The sequence below is a fragment of the Lepidochelys kempii genome, chromosome 2, assembly GCF_965140265.1.
Source record: "Lepidochelys kempii isolate rLepKem1 chromosome 2, rLepKem1.hap2, whole genome shotgun sequence".
Taxonomy (NCBI): Eukaryota; Metazoa; Chordata; order Testudines; family Cheloniidae; genus Lepidochelys; species Lepidochelys kempii.
This window is the reverse complement of record NC_133257.1, coordinates 189,223,176-189,237,999: the sequence shown is the minus strand read 5'-3', so window position 1 is coordinate 189,237,999 and position 14,824 is coordinate 189,223,176. Positions and strand designations below refer to the sequence as shown.

Below are 14,824 nucleotides of genomic sequence, written 5' to 3'. Positions count from 1 at the left end.
CCCGCTCAAGATACAGAAAGAACTTAAGAGTTACCCTACATTTAAACAGGTAATGGCATGCTGTTTACATCCAAAATTTAGGTAGGAAAAACAGCATTACAAAGCTTTAAAATAATCATGAAAGCATTTAATTAAAGCTTTGTTTGAATTTACACATTTCCATGGAATGCTGCAGATTCAAAGAACAAATAGAACATGAAAAACGAGTGCAAATAGTATGTTTCCATTGTCCATGCTGAATAAAGTATAAACTGCAGAAATAGTGAAAAGTAAATTCCATTTTTAAAAATATTTAGTTTTTGTTATTCTAAACCCAAGCAAGCAAATTTCTTTTTTCAATATGATTTTCATTTGAGTTAACCATAGTAAACAAAAACGTTTCTTAAAATAAATTGGTTCACATTTAAACATATAATATAAATGACAAAATATTGTATTTGTTTAAGTCATGACGGTAAAGATATTAAATAATTTTTTACCTTGTTTTTAATCAACTTTGCTCGTTGAGCAAAATTAAGGGTGGACAGAGTTTCACCAAAACATCTACATCCAGGATGAACATTTGCAATTATGCATGTTTTTGCATTACCTCCAAGAGAATCCTGTTTGAAAAATATGAAAATTGGCTTAAGTTGAAGGTTTCAGAGTAGCAGCCATGTTAGTCTGTATTCGCAAAAAGAAAAGGAGTTCTTGTGGCACCTTAGAGACTAACAAATTTATTTGAGCATAAGCTTTCGTGAGCTACAGCTCACTTCATTGGATGCATTCAGTGGAATGCATCCGATGAAGTGAGCTGTAGCTCACGAAAGCTTATGCACAAATAAATTTGTTAGTCTCTAAGGTGCCACAAGAACTCCTTTTCTTAAGTTGAAGGTTTTTGGTTAGACCTAGAAATTAATACTTCTTTCACAAGTTGTTTCGTATGTAATTTTAGACTAGAATGGGTTTACTTGAAAAATCTCTACATTCGTTTTTGAAGCTTTATTTCAAAGCTGGTTATGAAAGGAGGACACAACCTTAATTATATATAAGAGTTTAGTTTCAAGAACCTTATCTTGTTATATTGTGAAGGGATTTGTAATTAAATGAGGATCATTTCAGGAATTTGGAACTGGGCAGTGTGCTACCATTGGCAAAAGGAAACTCAGGAAAACTGTAATGAGATATCAAATCTTTCACTTTAGAACTCTGGTCAATAGCAATTGAAAGTTATTACCAACTTGAAGGCCAGCCATTTGGCTACCTATGTGAAATATGTTGATTACCTGGCTCCATTTTCTACTGGATAAGCATCAGTATCACAAAAATCACTCACACAGACACTTGTTGGTAGTCTTAGCAGACAGGCTGGAAACTGACTGATCAAAGAGACAACTAACTTCTCACTGTTAAATATAGATCTTTAGATATGTCAGTATTATTTATTGAGTGCTGACGGTGCACTTATATCTGTACAGATATAACAGCTAAGGTATCACTTAAGGCACTTACAATCTAAGACCCCAGCCCTGCAAGAAGACTCACAAACGTCAATGGTGTTCTGTTTGGGGGTAAGGACCTGGAGTGGAGGATCTCTTTATAAGAGTGGGGTACAAGAAAATGGACAGAGACAGAATTTCAACTTTTTATACTTATATGAAAGAGAAAGAGAGAAATTCTTTAAAATAGAGGATAAAGACCGACAGATTGCACAGAAAAAGTGTTTGGAGAAGGAATGGGTAGAATGCTGTCATAATGGAATAGGAAACAAATGCCTGTGACATCACTAATACTATCACGGATTGCAATCAGACTTGGTATTAGATGTCACAGAATGATGCATTCTGGTTAGTGATGGTATTCAGCAGAGAACATTAAAATTCACTCAATCGTCATAATCACTTTGCAGTTTAAGGGGCCTTCATACAATGAGAAACTTCCTGAAGATTAGAAGATGAGTATTATCAGTCGCTAATACCAGCTACATCCTGCTAACATTTTGTGTGGCTACTTTGAGGACATATAAAACCTTTAAGGTTAGAAGCATTTCAAGTCAGTGACTATTACACTTATGTGATATATAGGCTTTTCCATAACGCACAGGAATAGAGCTTGTCCTCCACTCTCATTAAAATAAGATTAGTATACATTACACACACACACACACTAAAATAAAAGCACATGTAACTGAAGACATTCATTGTAACAGCAACAGAGTATAATATCTTTCTGTTGTCTGGATATTATCAATATCTTTTTCAAAGTTTCTCTTTTTCCTTCTTCAAAAAAAAAACAAACTTTGAGCAAAGGGAGAAACTGAAAACTCTGTGTTTTTCAGATCCTTACAATTCATCCTAAAACCTTACTATAGACAAAAGGATAATAATTCTGAAATCCTATGACATGTAGAAATTGATTTTCCAGGAAGCGTTCACAACAGTGAAAACAAGCAGCCCAATTTTACTGAACTGAGCTCAGTTTTTCTCTTCTCAGTGTAAATATCAATGTTTTTCTTTTTAAAAATATTACATGAAAACTAAACATTATATGTTACCCGTAGTAGAAAAGTGAGCTTGGAGTCCCTGTAGCAAATATGTCTTTGTTTTCCATTACCCACATCAACAAGCGCTGTGATCACTTGGCCCAGGCAGCTTAATGACCGGTTTATGTTACCTGCCTCCTAAAACATACAAGAGACTGAAAGTGAGAAGACAACTGTCCTGATTAAAACAAGGTGTTTTTTTAAAAATCTTTAATCGAAGAGAAAAAGAAAGTAATCACAGATATGTAGCACCAACCTTTAACCTGACTCCTTCAGTATGGGTATCTTTTTGTCTCTCAGACCCTGCCAAATCCACCAAGTTCAGCTGGGAGGATCGGATGTTAACAACTTCACTGTTCTTCTCCATTGAATCTACAGTAATAGTGAAGACCGCATGCGATCTTGAGGATTCTCTATTCATTGAGGTAGATGCTACACGGCGATTTCTCCAGCCCATAGTTAACACCTTAGCAGCAAGAAGAGACACCAAATAGCACCATCTAGTATATTTCAGAGTGATCCCAACACTCAGATACAATGGGTGAAGCAGAGAGTAAACATATTCCAGTATGAGGCCTTTCAATAAACCATTACAACCACTGACTTTTAGCACCAGAATATCTTCATATAAAAATTTAATACAGTTAGAAATCCTAATGAGTATCACAATGTTTATGATTTGAACATTAGCTTTTTGGTTTAGAAATAATTAAATATTCACTTCCCTTTACTCTTGTCAACCCAATTGCATGTTTTACAATTTCTTTAGTTTAAAAATTGCTATGCTACATTTTGACTGCCAACTCACTGATATGACTTTCCAAGTCTTTGCTATATAAAATGTCCTTTTGTTTTCCAAAAGTTCTATTTTCCCTTTTTATGTGTTTATACAAATATGTTAACATTGTACAAATAAAACCTTTTAAATCCATGTGCTGTGATCATTAGAAGAGTAAGGCTTACTCAACACCTGGACGTACAGTGTGAAGGATATCTGGAACAACAGTGTAGTGGGACAAAAACCTGCTACTATACCACTGAGGTCCACTGCAAACATCAGCAGAAGATTATCATCAGTGCATTTTTATACTCCCCAAACCTTACAACTTTCATAATCTCCAACATTCACCAAGGACTGATGTGGAACATGCATGCTTTGGAGAAAAGTTAGAACAAACCAAATATTTCTCTGTTTATAGATGATCTTTTGAAAAATACTTTGTAGAAACAGAAATCAGCATTTTATTTTTACGCACTTTAATTTTTGCTAGATCTAATATTGTACAATGTTGCTGAGAGAGCAATGTCCAGATATCAAACAGCATGAAACAGACTACCTGATATGCTTCAGCAGCAGAGGTTAACACCTGCTCCACAGCACCAACGACAAAGACTCCCTTCTTGATATGTTCCCTGAGAAAGAGTCCAGCTGAAGCAGAATCCAGCAAGTCAAATATCTGTTCATTGTAGATTTCAATAAACGAGCACTTACAGAGAAAACTCTTACCAGTACCAGCCTGTAAAACATGAAAACTTCTACTATAGATGTATAGCTTTTATGAGAGCTGGTCTCTAACACAGTATGGCAGTGGTTTGTTTCATTTCCTTCATAAAGGTATAAAGTTATTATTGATATATATTGTACCTTAACACCATTTATGGTGCCCAAAGGGCAATTTTTTTTACCTAGAAAGATAGCTACTTTCAGTATAGAAATTTAAATCTTTCTTTTGGCACTTGTAGCTATCAATATACAAAGGATACTATAATAAATGTAAAATGGTAAGGTAGATGCAAGACAGCCATAACACAAGGAACATGAGCACTAATCAAAATGTAATTTATTCAGCTACTTCATAAGCAAGACATTCCTGTGACCTCAAAAATATAAAAGTTTTACCTTTTCTTTTTCACGTTCGATTAAAAAAAAGAGATATTCAAAGCTCCGAGGAATAACTCCTCTCAGGTTATGTGTGAAATTATCAGAGTCAGATGGCCCTAAAGAGATTTAATTAAAAATAAAATTTAGTAGGTTCAATTAAGAAATGCTATTCAATAACAGCAGTTGGTTGGCACTCTCATATACCATTATACAAAACTGCAACTACCAATCTTTTAGCCAATCATTCACGGCAAAACAAAGAAAGAAGAAATCAAGCTATTTCTTGAATAATCAGTTGATTTTGCTTTGTCAACTTACATTTAAAAAGATCTAAATTAAATTAGTGCCTGTGAAAGGCCGAGAGATTTACAGCTCTGGATACTAAAGTCTATTTATTCACAGAATAGGTGCATACAAAGACCAAGAAGTAGCAGTGCAAACTTCCCACCAATGTGCCTGCCTCAACCGTTGTTTGGAGGGACCACTTCAAGGATTGAGAGTAATTCAATTGCTTTGTTCATCCGATTCTTAGCAAGTCCCAGAGCCACACACTCCCTTCAGTTGGGTGTTTTGGCAACTGTTCCTCTTTAAAAGTAAAAAGGGAGACTGACTAACTGTTGTATTTAAAAAAGAAAAGGAGTACTTGTGGCACCTTAGAGACTAACAAATTTATTTGAGCATAAGCTTTCGTGAGCTGCAACCGATGAAGTCAGCTGTAGCTCACGAAAGCTTATGCTCAAATAAATTTGTTAGTCTCTAAGGTGCCACAAGTACTCCTTTTCTTTTTGTGAATACAGACTAACATGGCTGCTACTCTGAAACCTGTTGTATTTAAAATTACCAGTGCTATGAACAGCACAAGAATAGTGTAAACTCCTTGTATATACAGATGGACCTTTAATTCCAGATTGGGAAGGTAGCCTTTTTGAAAACGTCTCTCTCTATTTATTTATTTAACGTAGAAAAGAGGTGCCTACCAGAATATTTTTCCAGAAATTGAGGGGTTGGGAACCAAAAAGGGGAAACTAAAAAGATGTTTTTAGAATTTTGTAAAACAACTTGACTACAAACATTTGATTTCATTGGGCTATTTACTTCAGCTGGAAAATAGGGAATGGACTTTTTCACCTCAAAGAAAAGAGGGCAAGATGGTATCCATCCCCATTCTCTGGGAATGTTGTGAGAAAAACAGAAACTGCACTAAGAGTGCTATGCAATCCCCAAAACAATAAGATTAAAAAATTACCTGCAGAGGAATGTAAAACCAAATCACATAATTTACAGAGCATAAAAAAAAAGTTTTAAAACTAAACCACATCTCAAAACTAGTATTGAGAAAAAAATCTTACAATTATAAATGAGTCTTTTATACACTTACCCATCATAGTAAAAGTTTTCCCTGACCCAGTTTGGCCACTAAAAAGAAAAAGAAAACAAACAAAAGTTCAAAATAAGCAAAATTTATTCTAGCAGTGACATCCCTCATTGATCTGCATCTTTCATTCAAATTGGTAGTTTGACATGGACAAATCATTTCTCATAAGCTGAAGATGTAACAACGCACGGTCAACTTGAAGTCTACCATTGTTGTAAGTAGTGTTGTAGCCATGTTGGTGCCAGGGTATTACAGAAGAAACTGTGTGTAAGCTTGAAAGCTTCTCTCTCTCACCAACAGAAGTTGGTCCAATAAAAGATATTACCTTAACCGCCCTAATATCCTAAGACCAACACAATTACAACCACACTGCATCAGATAATTTCTAAATATGCATTTCTGAGGCTAAGTACTCTTCAACAAGTAAATAGCAAAAAGTTTCACCATGTCACTCTTTGAGATGCTGTATCAAGTGAGAAGGCAGCCTTTTTTTTTTTTTTAAACAAATACACCAGAGCATGAAGTTATACCCTGATACTTAAATCAGTTGCTATTAATTGATGCAAGTAATTTTTTACAACTCATGTTTAATATTAAATAAATGTAAATGGCTTACTATGCAAAGATGGTTCCATTGTAACCATTCATACAAGATTCAACAATGTTTTTGGCTACACTTGTAAACACTGACTCCTGATGAGAAAAAGGACAAGGAAGCTGGCATTAAGATTTTAAAAACATAAAAAAGACTTTCTACAAGACTTTCTTCCCCAGTATAAGAAAATATATTATAAAACAATGTTACATACAGAACTTTGTGTATTTATATATTAAATGATGCATAGCCAGGCTAGATGCATCAAATGACTACCTGGCTCCCCCCCTTTCCCACAACAAAGCAAATGCACCAACAATAGGCCACACAACCCTTTACTAATGCTGACTGCAAAACATGTAAGTGAACTTTGTTATGGTACTGAATCAATTGCTCTATGTTATGGAATAGGATAAATTACCTAACTACTACTCCCATCTATTGTCATATATTATTGTTAGGCCTACAACAATGGGCTTCAGTGGTAATTTGCTTATACAGAATGCTTCTCTAGGAGCATCATATATTATAGGATCATAATATCCCATCTATCATTAAGCACAATTTCCCATCAATCTCATTGTAGAAATGCAAAGAGCAATTCTTACGAAAACTTTAAAAAGAGAAATTCTTAAAGCAGTGGAGAGGAAAATGAATTTGCCTTGATAGCGTAACTATAACTGAGCATTGCCAGACTTGTTGCTGTAAAAAACAGGGAAATAGGTATTGATACAGATATTGTATAGTTATGGCCATCATTTTTTTCATATTTTAGTGAGCTTGTCAACCGTTTTTAAAGCCATTACCTGCGTTGTGTCCATATTTGCAACATGATCAAAAGTGAAGATCTTGGGCTCAGGCTTTGAATGTAGACGAAGAGTGTTTGATGAAAGAACTGATAAGCACAAGCCTTGATCCCCATCAGCTAATGCAGCTCCCTCTGAAGGGGGTCGTACTCTCACATAGACCTTGATGGCATCACCTTCAGTACTAATGAAGGAATATTTATAGATAAGGTTGTCTGAACACAGCTCTGTCAGTTATTTGAGAAAATATATGAAATTAGAGAAGTCAGACTGAGTGGGGAAACTCATGCAGAGGTTTACCCTGAAGTTGTACTAAACTAGATAATCTCTATAAGAGATTAGGAAGAGACCTACTGCAGGGGATTTATTGTCCCATATCTGTTTAATGCAAAGTTTCCTGCACCTTCCTCTGAAGCATTTGGTGGTGGCCACTGTAGGAAACAGGATAGTTGCCTGAATGGGCCATTAGTCTGATCCAGTAAGCCAATTCCTATGTTCTAATCACTATTATACATTTAACTGGTATGTCCTTCTGGGTACACAAGAAATTAGTCCAAATACAGTTTTGCATATGACCATTTCATGATATTAAAAGGGATCCCCTGAAAGTTTAACATACTGCAATACAAAATACACATTAGGGTAGTAGATTCCTGTTCTTGGGTCAACAGAGATGACAGCCTCAAACCTGGATATGTAAATTGCTTCACTCTTCAATTTTTTTCTAGAAACTGATTATAGACTAGGAGTACTTGTTGCACCTTAGAGACTAACAAATTTATTTGAGCATAAGCTTTCGTGAGCTACAGCTCACTTCATCGGATGCATTCAGTGGACAATACAGTAGGGAGATTTATATACACAGAGAACATGAAACAATGGGTGTTATCATACACACTGTAAGGAGAGTTTCAGAGTAACAGCCGTGTTAGTCTGTATTCGCAAAAAGAAAAGGAGTACTTGTGGCACCTTAGAGACTAACCAATTTATTTGAGCTTTCGTGAGCTACAGCTCACTTCATCGGATGCATACTGTGGAAACTGCAGAAGACATGTGTATATAATGTGTATTAATGTCTGTGTATATAATGTCTTCTGCAGTTTCCACAGTATGCATCCGATGAAGTGAGCTGTAGCTCACAAAAGCTCATGCTCAAATAAATTGGTTAGTCTCTAAGGTGCCACAAGTCCTCCTTTTCTTTTTCTGTAAGGAGAGTGATCACTTAAGATGAGCTAATACCAGCAGAAGAGCGGGGGGGCATAAGAGGGGAACCTTTTGTAGTGATAATCAAGGTGGGCAATTTCCAGCAGTTGATAAGAAGGATTCTGGGTGGACTCCTCCTGAAGGTCAAAACAGACTAGACTTCTACATAGAATGCTTCCGCCGACATGCACGGGCTGAAATTGTGGAAAAGCAGCATCACTTGCCCCATAACCTCAGCCATGCAGAACACAATGCCATCCACAGCCTCAGAAACAACTCTGACATCATAAGCAAAAAGGCTGACAAAGGAGGTGCTGTCGTCATCATGAATAGGTCAGAACATGAACAAGAGGCTGCTAGGCAGCTCTCCAACTCCACTTTCTACAAGCCATTACCCTCTGATCCCACTGAGAATAACCAAAAGAAACTACACCATTTGCTCAAGAAACTCCCTGAAAAAGCACAAGAACAAATCCACACAGACATACCCTTGGAACTCCGACCTGGGGTTTTCTATCTGCTACCCAAGATCCATAAACCTGGAAATCCTGGATGCCCCATCATCTCAGGCATTGGCACCCTGACAGCAGGATTGTCTGGCTCTGTAGACTCCTTCCTCAGGCCCTACACTATGTTAAGGAAAAGTTAGCACATGTGACTCCATTTTGGTTTGGGGCCCACCATTGTTTAAATGCCAGCACATCATACACCAGGAGGAGTAATCCTTAGATATTGAATCCCTGTGAAAATCCTCCTCCTTGTCTCCAGCCTGCCTTGACTCCCAGTATCTGGTTTTTGTCAGTCTCTAACTCCCTGTCTCTTGGCCTTGATGTGAGGCCTCCCATCCTGATAATAAAAGTTACTGATGCATAGCTTTAGGACCATGCTGTGTAATTAACATACTGGTATAGCACGAGGAATGCACCAAGCAGGGATAGGTGGTAGATAAGACAAGGGTTTGTTTATTGGCTAAGGTTTCCGATGCACGAGGGCAACATGCTTTGCTAAAAAGTATATAACCTTTGTATAATCTGCATTCAGGGTCCCCTCCTGGCTAGCAGGGGGGCACCACGCTCGAGCGTAATAAACTTAGTGTCTTTTGGGAACTTTGCAGTTGTGGACTTTGTTTCTGTGCCTCAGCCTAGATTCGAACTGTGCGTGTCCTACCAGGTGTAATTCGTAGCACTTGTGTGCGTGTCCTACCAGGTGTAATTCGTAGCACTTGTGTGCGTGTCCTACCAGGTGTAATTCGTAACAACTACCAGCACTCCCAGCTATCTTCGAGACACCACTGACTTCCTGAGGAAACTACAATCCATCGGTGATCTTCCTGATAACACCATCCTGGCCACTATGGATGTAGAAGCCCTCTACATCAACATTCCACACAAAGATGGACTACAAGCCGTCAGGAACAGTATCCCCAATAATGTCATGGCAAACCTGGTGGCTGAACTTTGTGACTTTGTCCTCACCCATAACTATTTCACATTTGGGGACAATGTATACCTTCAAATCAGAGGCACTGCTATGGGTACCCGCCTGGCCCCACAGTATGCCAACATTTTTATGGCTGACTTAGAACAACGCTTCTTCAGCTCTCGTCCCTTAATGCCCCTACTCTGCTTGTGCTACATTGAGGACATCTTCACCATCTGGACCCATGGAAAAGAAGCCCTGGAGGAATTCCACCATGATTTCAACAATTTCCATCCCACCATCAACCTCAGCCTGGACCAGTCCACACAAGAGATCCACTTCCTGGACACTACGGTGTTAATAAGCGATGGTCACATAAACACCACCCTATACCGGAAACCTACTGACTGCTCTACTTACCTACATGCCTCCAGCTTTCACTCAGATCACACCACACGATCCATTGTCTACAGCCAAGCTCTGCGATACAACCGCATTTGCACCAACCCCTCAGACAGAGACAAACACCTACAAGATCTCTATCAAGCATTCTTACAACTACAATACCCACCTGGGGAAGTAAGGAAACAGATTGACAGAGCCAGAAGAGTACCCAGAAGTCACCTACTACAGGACAGGCCCAACAAAGAAAATAACAGAACACCACCAGCCATCACCTTCAGCCCCCAACTAAAACCTCTCCAACGCATCATCAAGGATCTACAACCTATTCTGAAGGACATCCCATCACTCTCACAGATTTTGGGAGACAGGCCAGTCCTTGCTTACAGACAGCCCCACAACCTGAAGCAAATACTCACCAGCAACCACACACCACAACCACTAACCCAGGAACCTATCCTTGCAACAAAGCCCGTTGCCAACTGTGCCCACATAGCTATTCAGGGGACACCATCACAGGGCCTAATAACATCAGCCACACTATCAGAGGCTCGTTCACCTGCACATGTACCAATGTGATATATGCCATCATGTGCCAGCAATGCCCCTCTGCCATGTACATTGGTCAAACTGGACAGTCTCTATGTAAAAGAATAAATGGACACAAATCAGATGTCAAGAATTATAACATTCATAAACCAGTCGGAGAACACTTCAGTCTCTCCGGTCACTCGATTACAGACCTAAAAGTCGCAATATTACAACAAAAAGACTTCAAAAACAGACTCCAATGATAGACTGCTGAATTGGAATTAATTTGCAAACTGGATACAATTAACTTAGGCTTGAACAGAGACTGGGAGTGGATGAGTCATTACATAAAGTAAAACTATTTCCCCATGTTTATTCCCCCCCTCACCATTCCTCAGATGTTCTTGTCAACTGCTGGAAATGGCCCACCTTGATTATCACTACAAAAGGTTTTCTTCTCCCCCTCTCCTGCTGGTACTAGCTCACTTTAAGTGATCACTCTCCTTACAGTGTGTATGATAACACCTATTGTTTCATGTTCTCTGTGTATATGAATCTCCCCACTGTATTTTCTACTGAATGCATCCGATGAGTGAGCTGTAGCTCACAAAAGCTTATGCTCAAATAAATTGGTTAGTCTCTAAGGTGCCACAAGTACTCCTTTTCTTTTTACAAATACACACTAACATGGCTGCTACTCTGAAACCTGATTATAGACTAGTATTGCAGTGTTAGAACTGAACTTGCTTAAAGGAGAAAAATGTGGTTGGAATAACTAAATTTGAAAGTGGGAAGGATAATTGCATTATCAAATGATGGGATGAATGGAAACAAACATGTTATATACATGTCAGCCTTTCCCCACACAGCCCTTTAATGTTAGTATATGAGAAATTAATACAAGAATTAGCAAATAGTCTTTTACCTTGGTGTATTTGACAGGGGCAGTGTGGCATCACGTGAATCTCCTGGGTTTTTTTTTAAAAAAAGGAAAAACATACATCAAACTGTCAAGGAAAACATTAAAAAAGTATTGCAAGTGATATCAATGGAGTTAAAATTGGAAAGATAAAACAAAAATGTTTAAATGACTTTGAGGTTTGTTGTGCAAAAGATATACAGCTAACGTTTTCCTTTGATGAATATTCGGTTTAGTGTTTCTTGCGCAGATAATGTAGGCCCTGATGTTGCAGTGCAAACACTTGTGTTTAACTTTATGCACATGAATAAACCTATTGGGTTCAGTGGGACATGCATAAAATTAAGCAGATACATGTTTGCAGGATTGGACCATAGATTTTAGCTGTGATTACAGATTTCAGATATCTTTAAAGCACTATATGCAGGCATAGCAATATACTCACATTTAGTTTTGACGCTTATTAGCAATGTGAAATTTCAAATAATGTAGCAAAAGCTAAAATGATTCATTTTTACTTGAACATTTAAAAAAATATACTAAAAATCAGTGCTATAAAGTATCCAAATCCTCCCAAGTCTGTCACCATCTTTTGACATATTTCTTCTAAATTCCATTCACATGAAGATCTGTTGCTTCTAGCAGAAGACAGCTATGATGATTTAATTATTCAAGAGCAAGTCTAACCTATAATCATTTACCTACTATGTGAAATGACCAGTCATAAACACCCTATAATAAATACCATTAAGGCCCCCCTAAGCCAGCACAGATTTCATTGCAGGATCAAAGCCTAAGTCTGTACTTTAATGGCAGAAGTTATTGACATCAGCACGCAGAGGTGCTAGACTTAAAATGAGCATGTTTGATACATCAATATGATTCTGCCACTACGAGAAAAACAGTCTCAAATGTACCGGTGCTACAGTAAATCAGCTCTGATTTGCTCAATGACATTGAAGCAGTCTGTTACAAGGTTATTATTAATTTATGAAACAGCATTTGCAATTTTCAAACTAATATGCAACACAGCCAAAAAAAATTGCAAATCAAATAGCACAAGACAATTAACAAAATTTTAAAAAAACCTATGAAATTAATAGTATTTCATCACCTAGAGATCAATAGGAGCTCCAGTGTCAGTAAGTAATCAATATCTCAATTTATCTAACGGCTTGCATTTTCCATTTTAAAGGGATGTTATCAACTTGAATTTCATATTTGTAGGAAAAAATTGCATCTACTATGATTACAAGAAGCAGTTCAAGTTAAAAGTTTAAATAATTTTCTATTTATCAATTTGTTTAATTTATGTATTTGAGAGCTATACAGTCAGTATGACCTCAACTCTATCATGGTCTGCACCAGGCTAGATCACTGCACCTCTGTGGAACACTACAGAAGAACACCACTGTGTATCTGCATGGAAGCAAAGATGCAGACAGTGCAATCAGCTACAGGATTACAGTCATATCTATTTTGGTGACATTTCTTAGATGCATAGACTAGAATGAACCATTGTGATCAGCTAGTCTGACCTCTTGACTAGCACAGGCCATAGCACATAACTTCCCCCGACTAATTTCAAGCACATATCTTTTAGGAAAACATTCAGTCTGGATTTTACTGTTTACGCTGACCATTGTCCTTCCACCTAGTTGCAAACTAAAAAGTCTCTCTCCTGCAAGTGGCTATGGTCGGCCTCCTCCCTGCTCAGAGTAGGGTCTGTCTCCTTGTCCTTTGCCCCCCTTAGATACTCCAGTCCCCTCCCCCAGTCATGCTTGCCCTATCTGCCCCAACCTGTGCAGAAAAATCATTGTTTCATGTAGTTGAAAAACTACAATCAAAATGGATGAGTCCAGACTGTGGTTTGAAGGGCACCACCCTTCCTGAGCAAGGCAGTTGTTTAGGATGCATCATAACAGGCTGCCCTCAGACATGTTTAGACTTTTGTTCAGCACTAGCTAGAGCCTGGCACACTTCATTGCTTCTGTAAGCCAATCTCATTGAATTCCTTGAATCCCTCCGTTCTCCTCCACAAGCTCCTAGTGCTATTGCTCTCGATTTCTAACCTCTTGTAACCCCCCAACCCAACACCTCCCGCCTATGTCAGGGGTTCTGCGTCCCCTTATTCACCGCTTCCGCCATGCCAGGGGCTCTGTATCTCTCCCATGTCTCCCACCCCAGGGGCTCTGTATAGGTCCTGCAGGTCCCCTCGCCTCCCATATCGTTGTCCTCCCTTTCCCCCTGTTCCAGGGGCTACCCCTCCATTACATGCCACTCTGCCTCATTCTTCCCCAGGCCAGGTGCACTGTATGCCCCCCACGCCAGGGACTCCGTGCGCCTCCCCATTTCCCCACCTCCTGTGGCTATTTCTTGCTTTTCTGTCGGGCAAACAAGCCCTCCAGGCTGCCAACATTTCAAACGCCACTGAGATCCCGGGCAGAGGGTTTGAAAAGCCGCTCAGCTGACTGCACGGGCCTCCCTCAGCTGAGCCAAAAAATGGAGCTCGTGCTGGGGTAGGGGCACCTCTCCCTGCCCCCAAGACAACCCCGCGCCGGATATCGACACCAGAAACGCCCCCCCCGCCCCCGAGGGCTGCTGGCACGGGGACGGGTTACTCGTGCTTGGCACAGCTCACGCGGGGAAACGGCTGGTAAAAAACCGTTAGGGGAGAAGAGAGAGGGGGAGGGTGCGGGGGTGACGGGAGGGGGACTGAAGCTCTGAAAGCCCCTCAGCCAGCAAGACCGGGGCGCGGGGCGTTAGGAAACAGGACCGAGCCCTGGCGCGAGCTCAGCTCTCTCGCGCGCCCTGGGAAAGACCCTTCCCCCACCTCACGCGACAGGGAACGGTCAGAGGCGGCTTCTAAGCAGCCTCTGGATACGAAAAACCGGAACGGACACAGACCAGCCGTCGCACGGGCCAGCCGCCCCCTCCCGCAACGGCGGGGCGCCTCGCCGTGACCCCCTTTTCCTCCCCCACCCCTCACCTTTGGTCCCAGGAGCCATTGTCCGCGCAGCCCCCCCCCTCTCCAGGCGCCCTTCCTCGCCTCCAAACGCCGTGGCGCCCTCCCCCCGCACTGGGAACGCTCGGCAGCTCAAAATGGCGGCCTGTTTGAATTTGGCGCTAACTGCCCGGGCGCGGGCGGGGAAGGAGGCGCGTCTCCCGCTG

General features: G+C 39.9%; 1 protein-coding gene across 2 annotated transcripts in view; it reads right to left on the bottom strand.

Annotated features, from left to right (window-relative positions):
* KIF15 (kinesin family member 15) overlaps nucleotides 1-14,773 on the bottom strand; it is a 58,330-nt gene extending 43,557 nt beyond the window's left edge. Inside the window, exons 1-10 of one of the 2 annotated variants that reach the window (XM_073333137.1) lie at nucleotides 14,643-14,773; nucleotides 11,660-11,702; nucleotides 7,180-7,363; nucleotides 6,395-6,471; nucleotides 5,782-5,819; nucleotides 4,422-4,519; nucleotides 3,859-4,038; nucleotides 2,778-2,987; nucleotides 2,534-2,659; nucleotides 480-602 (exon numbers count right to left, since the gene is read on the bottom strand). In XM_073333137.1, the coding sequence (XP_073189238.1) occupies nucleotides 480-602; nucleotides 2,534-2,659; nucleotides 2,778-2,987; nucleotides 3,859-4,038; nucleotides 4,422-4,519; nucleotides 5,782-5,819; nucleotides 6,395-6,471; nucleotides 7,180-7,363; nucleotides 11,660-11,702; nucleotides 14,643-14,661 (1,098 nt within the window). In that variant the 5' untranslated portion in view covers nucleotides 14,662-14,773. Of the gene's footprint in view, nucleotides 1-479; nucleotides 603-2,533; nucleotides 2,660-2,777; nucleotides 2,988-3,858; nucleotides 4,039-4,421; nucleotides 4,520-5,781; nucleotides 5,820-6,394; nucleotides 6,472-7,179; nucleotides 7,364-11,659; nucleotides 13,393-14,642 lie in introns of those variants that run through there. The other variant, XM_073333136.1, reaches the window with a different exon arrangement.
* Between the last annotated feature and the right edge of the window lie 51 nt (nucleotides 14,774-14,824).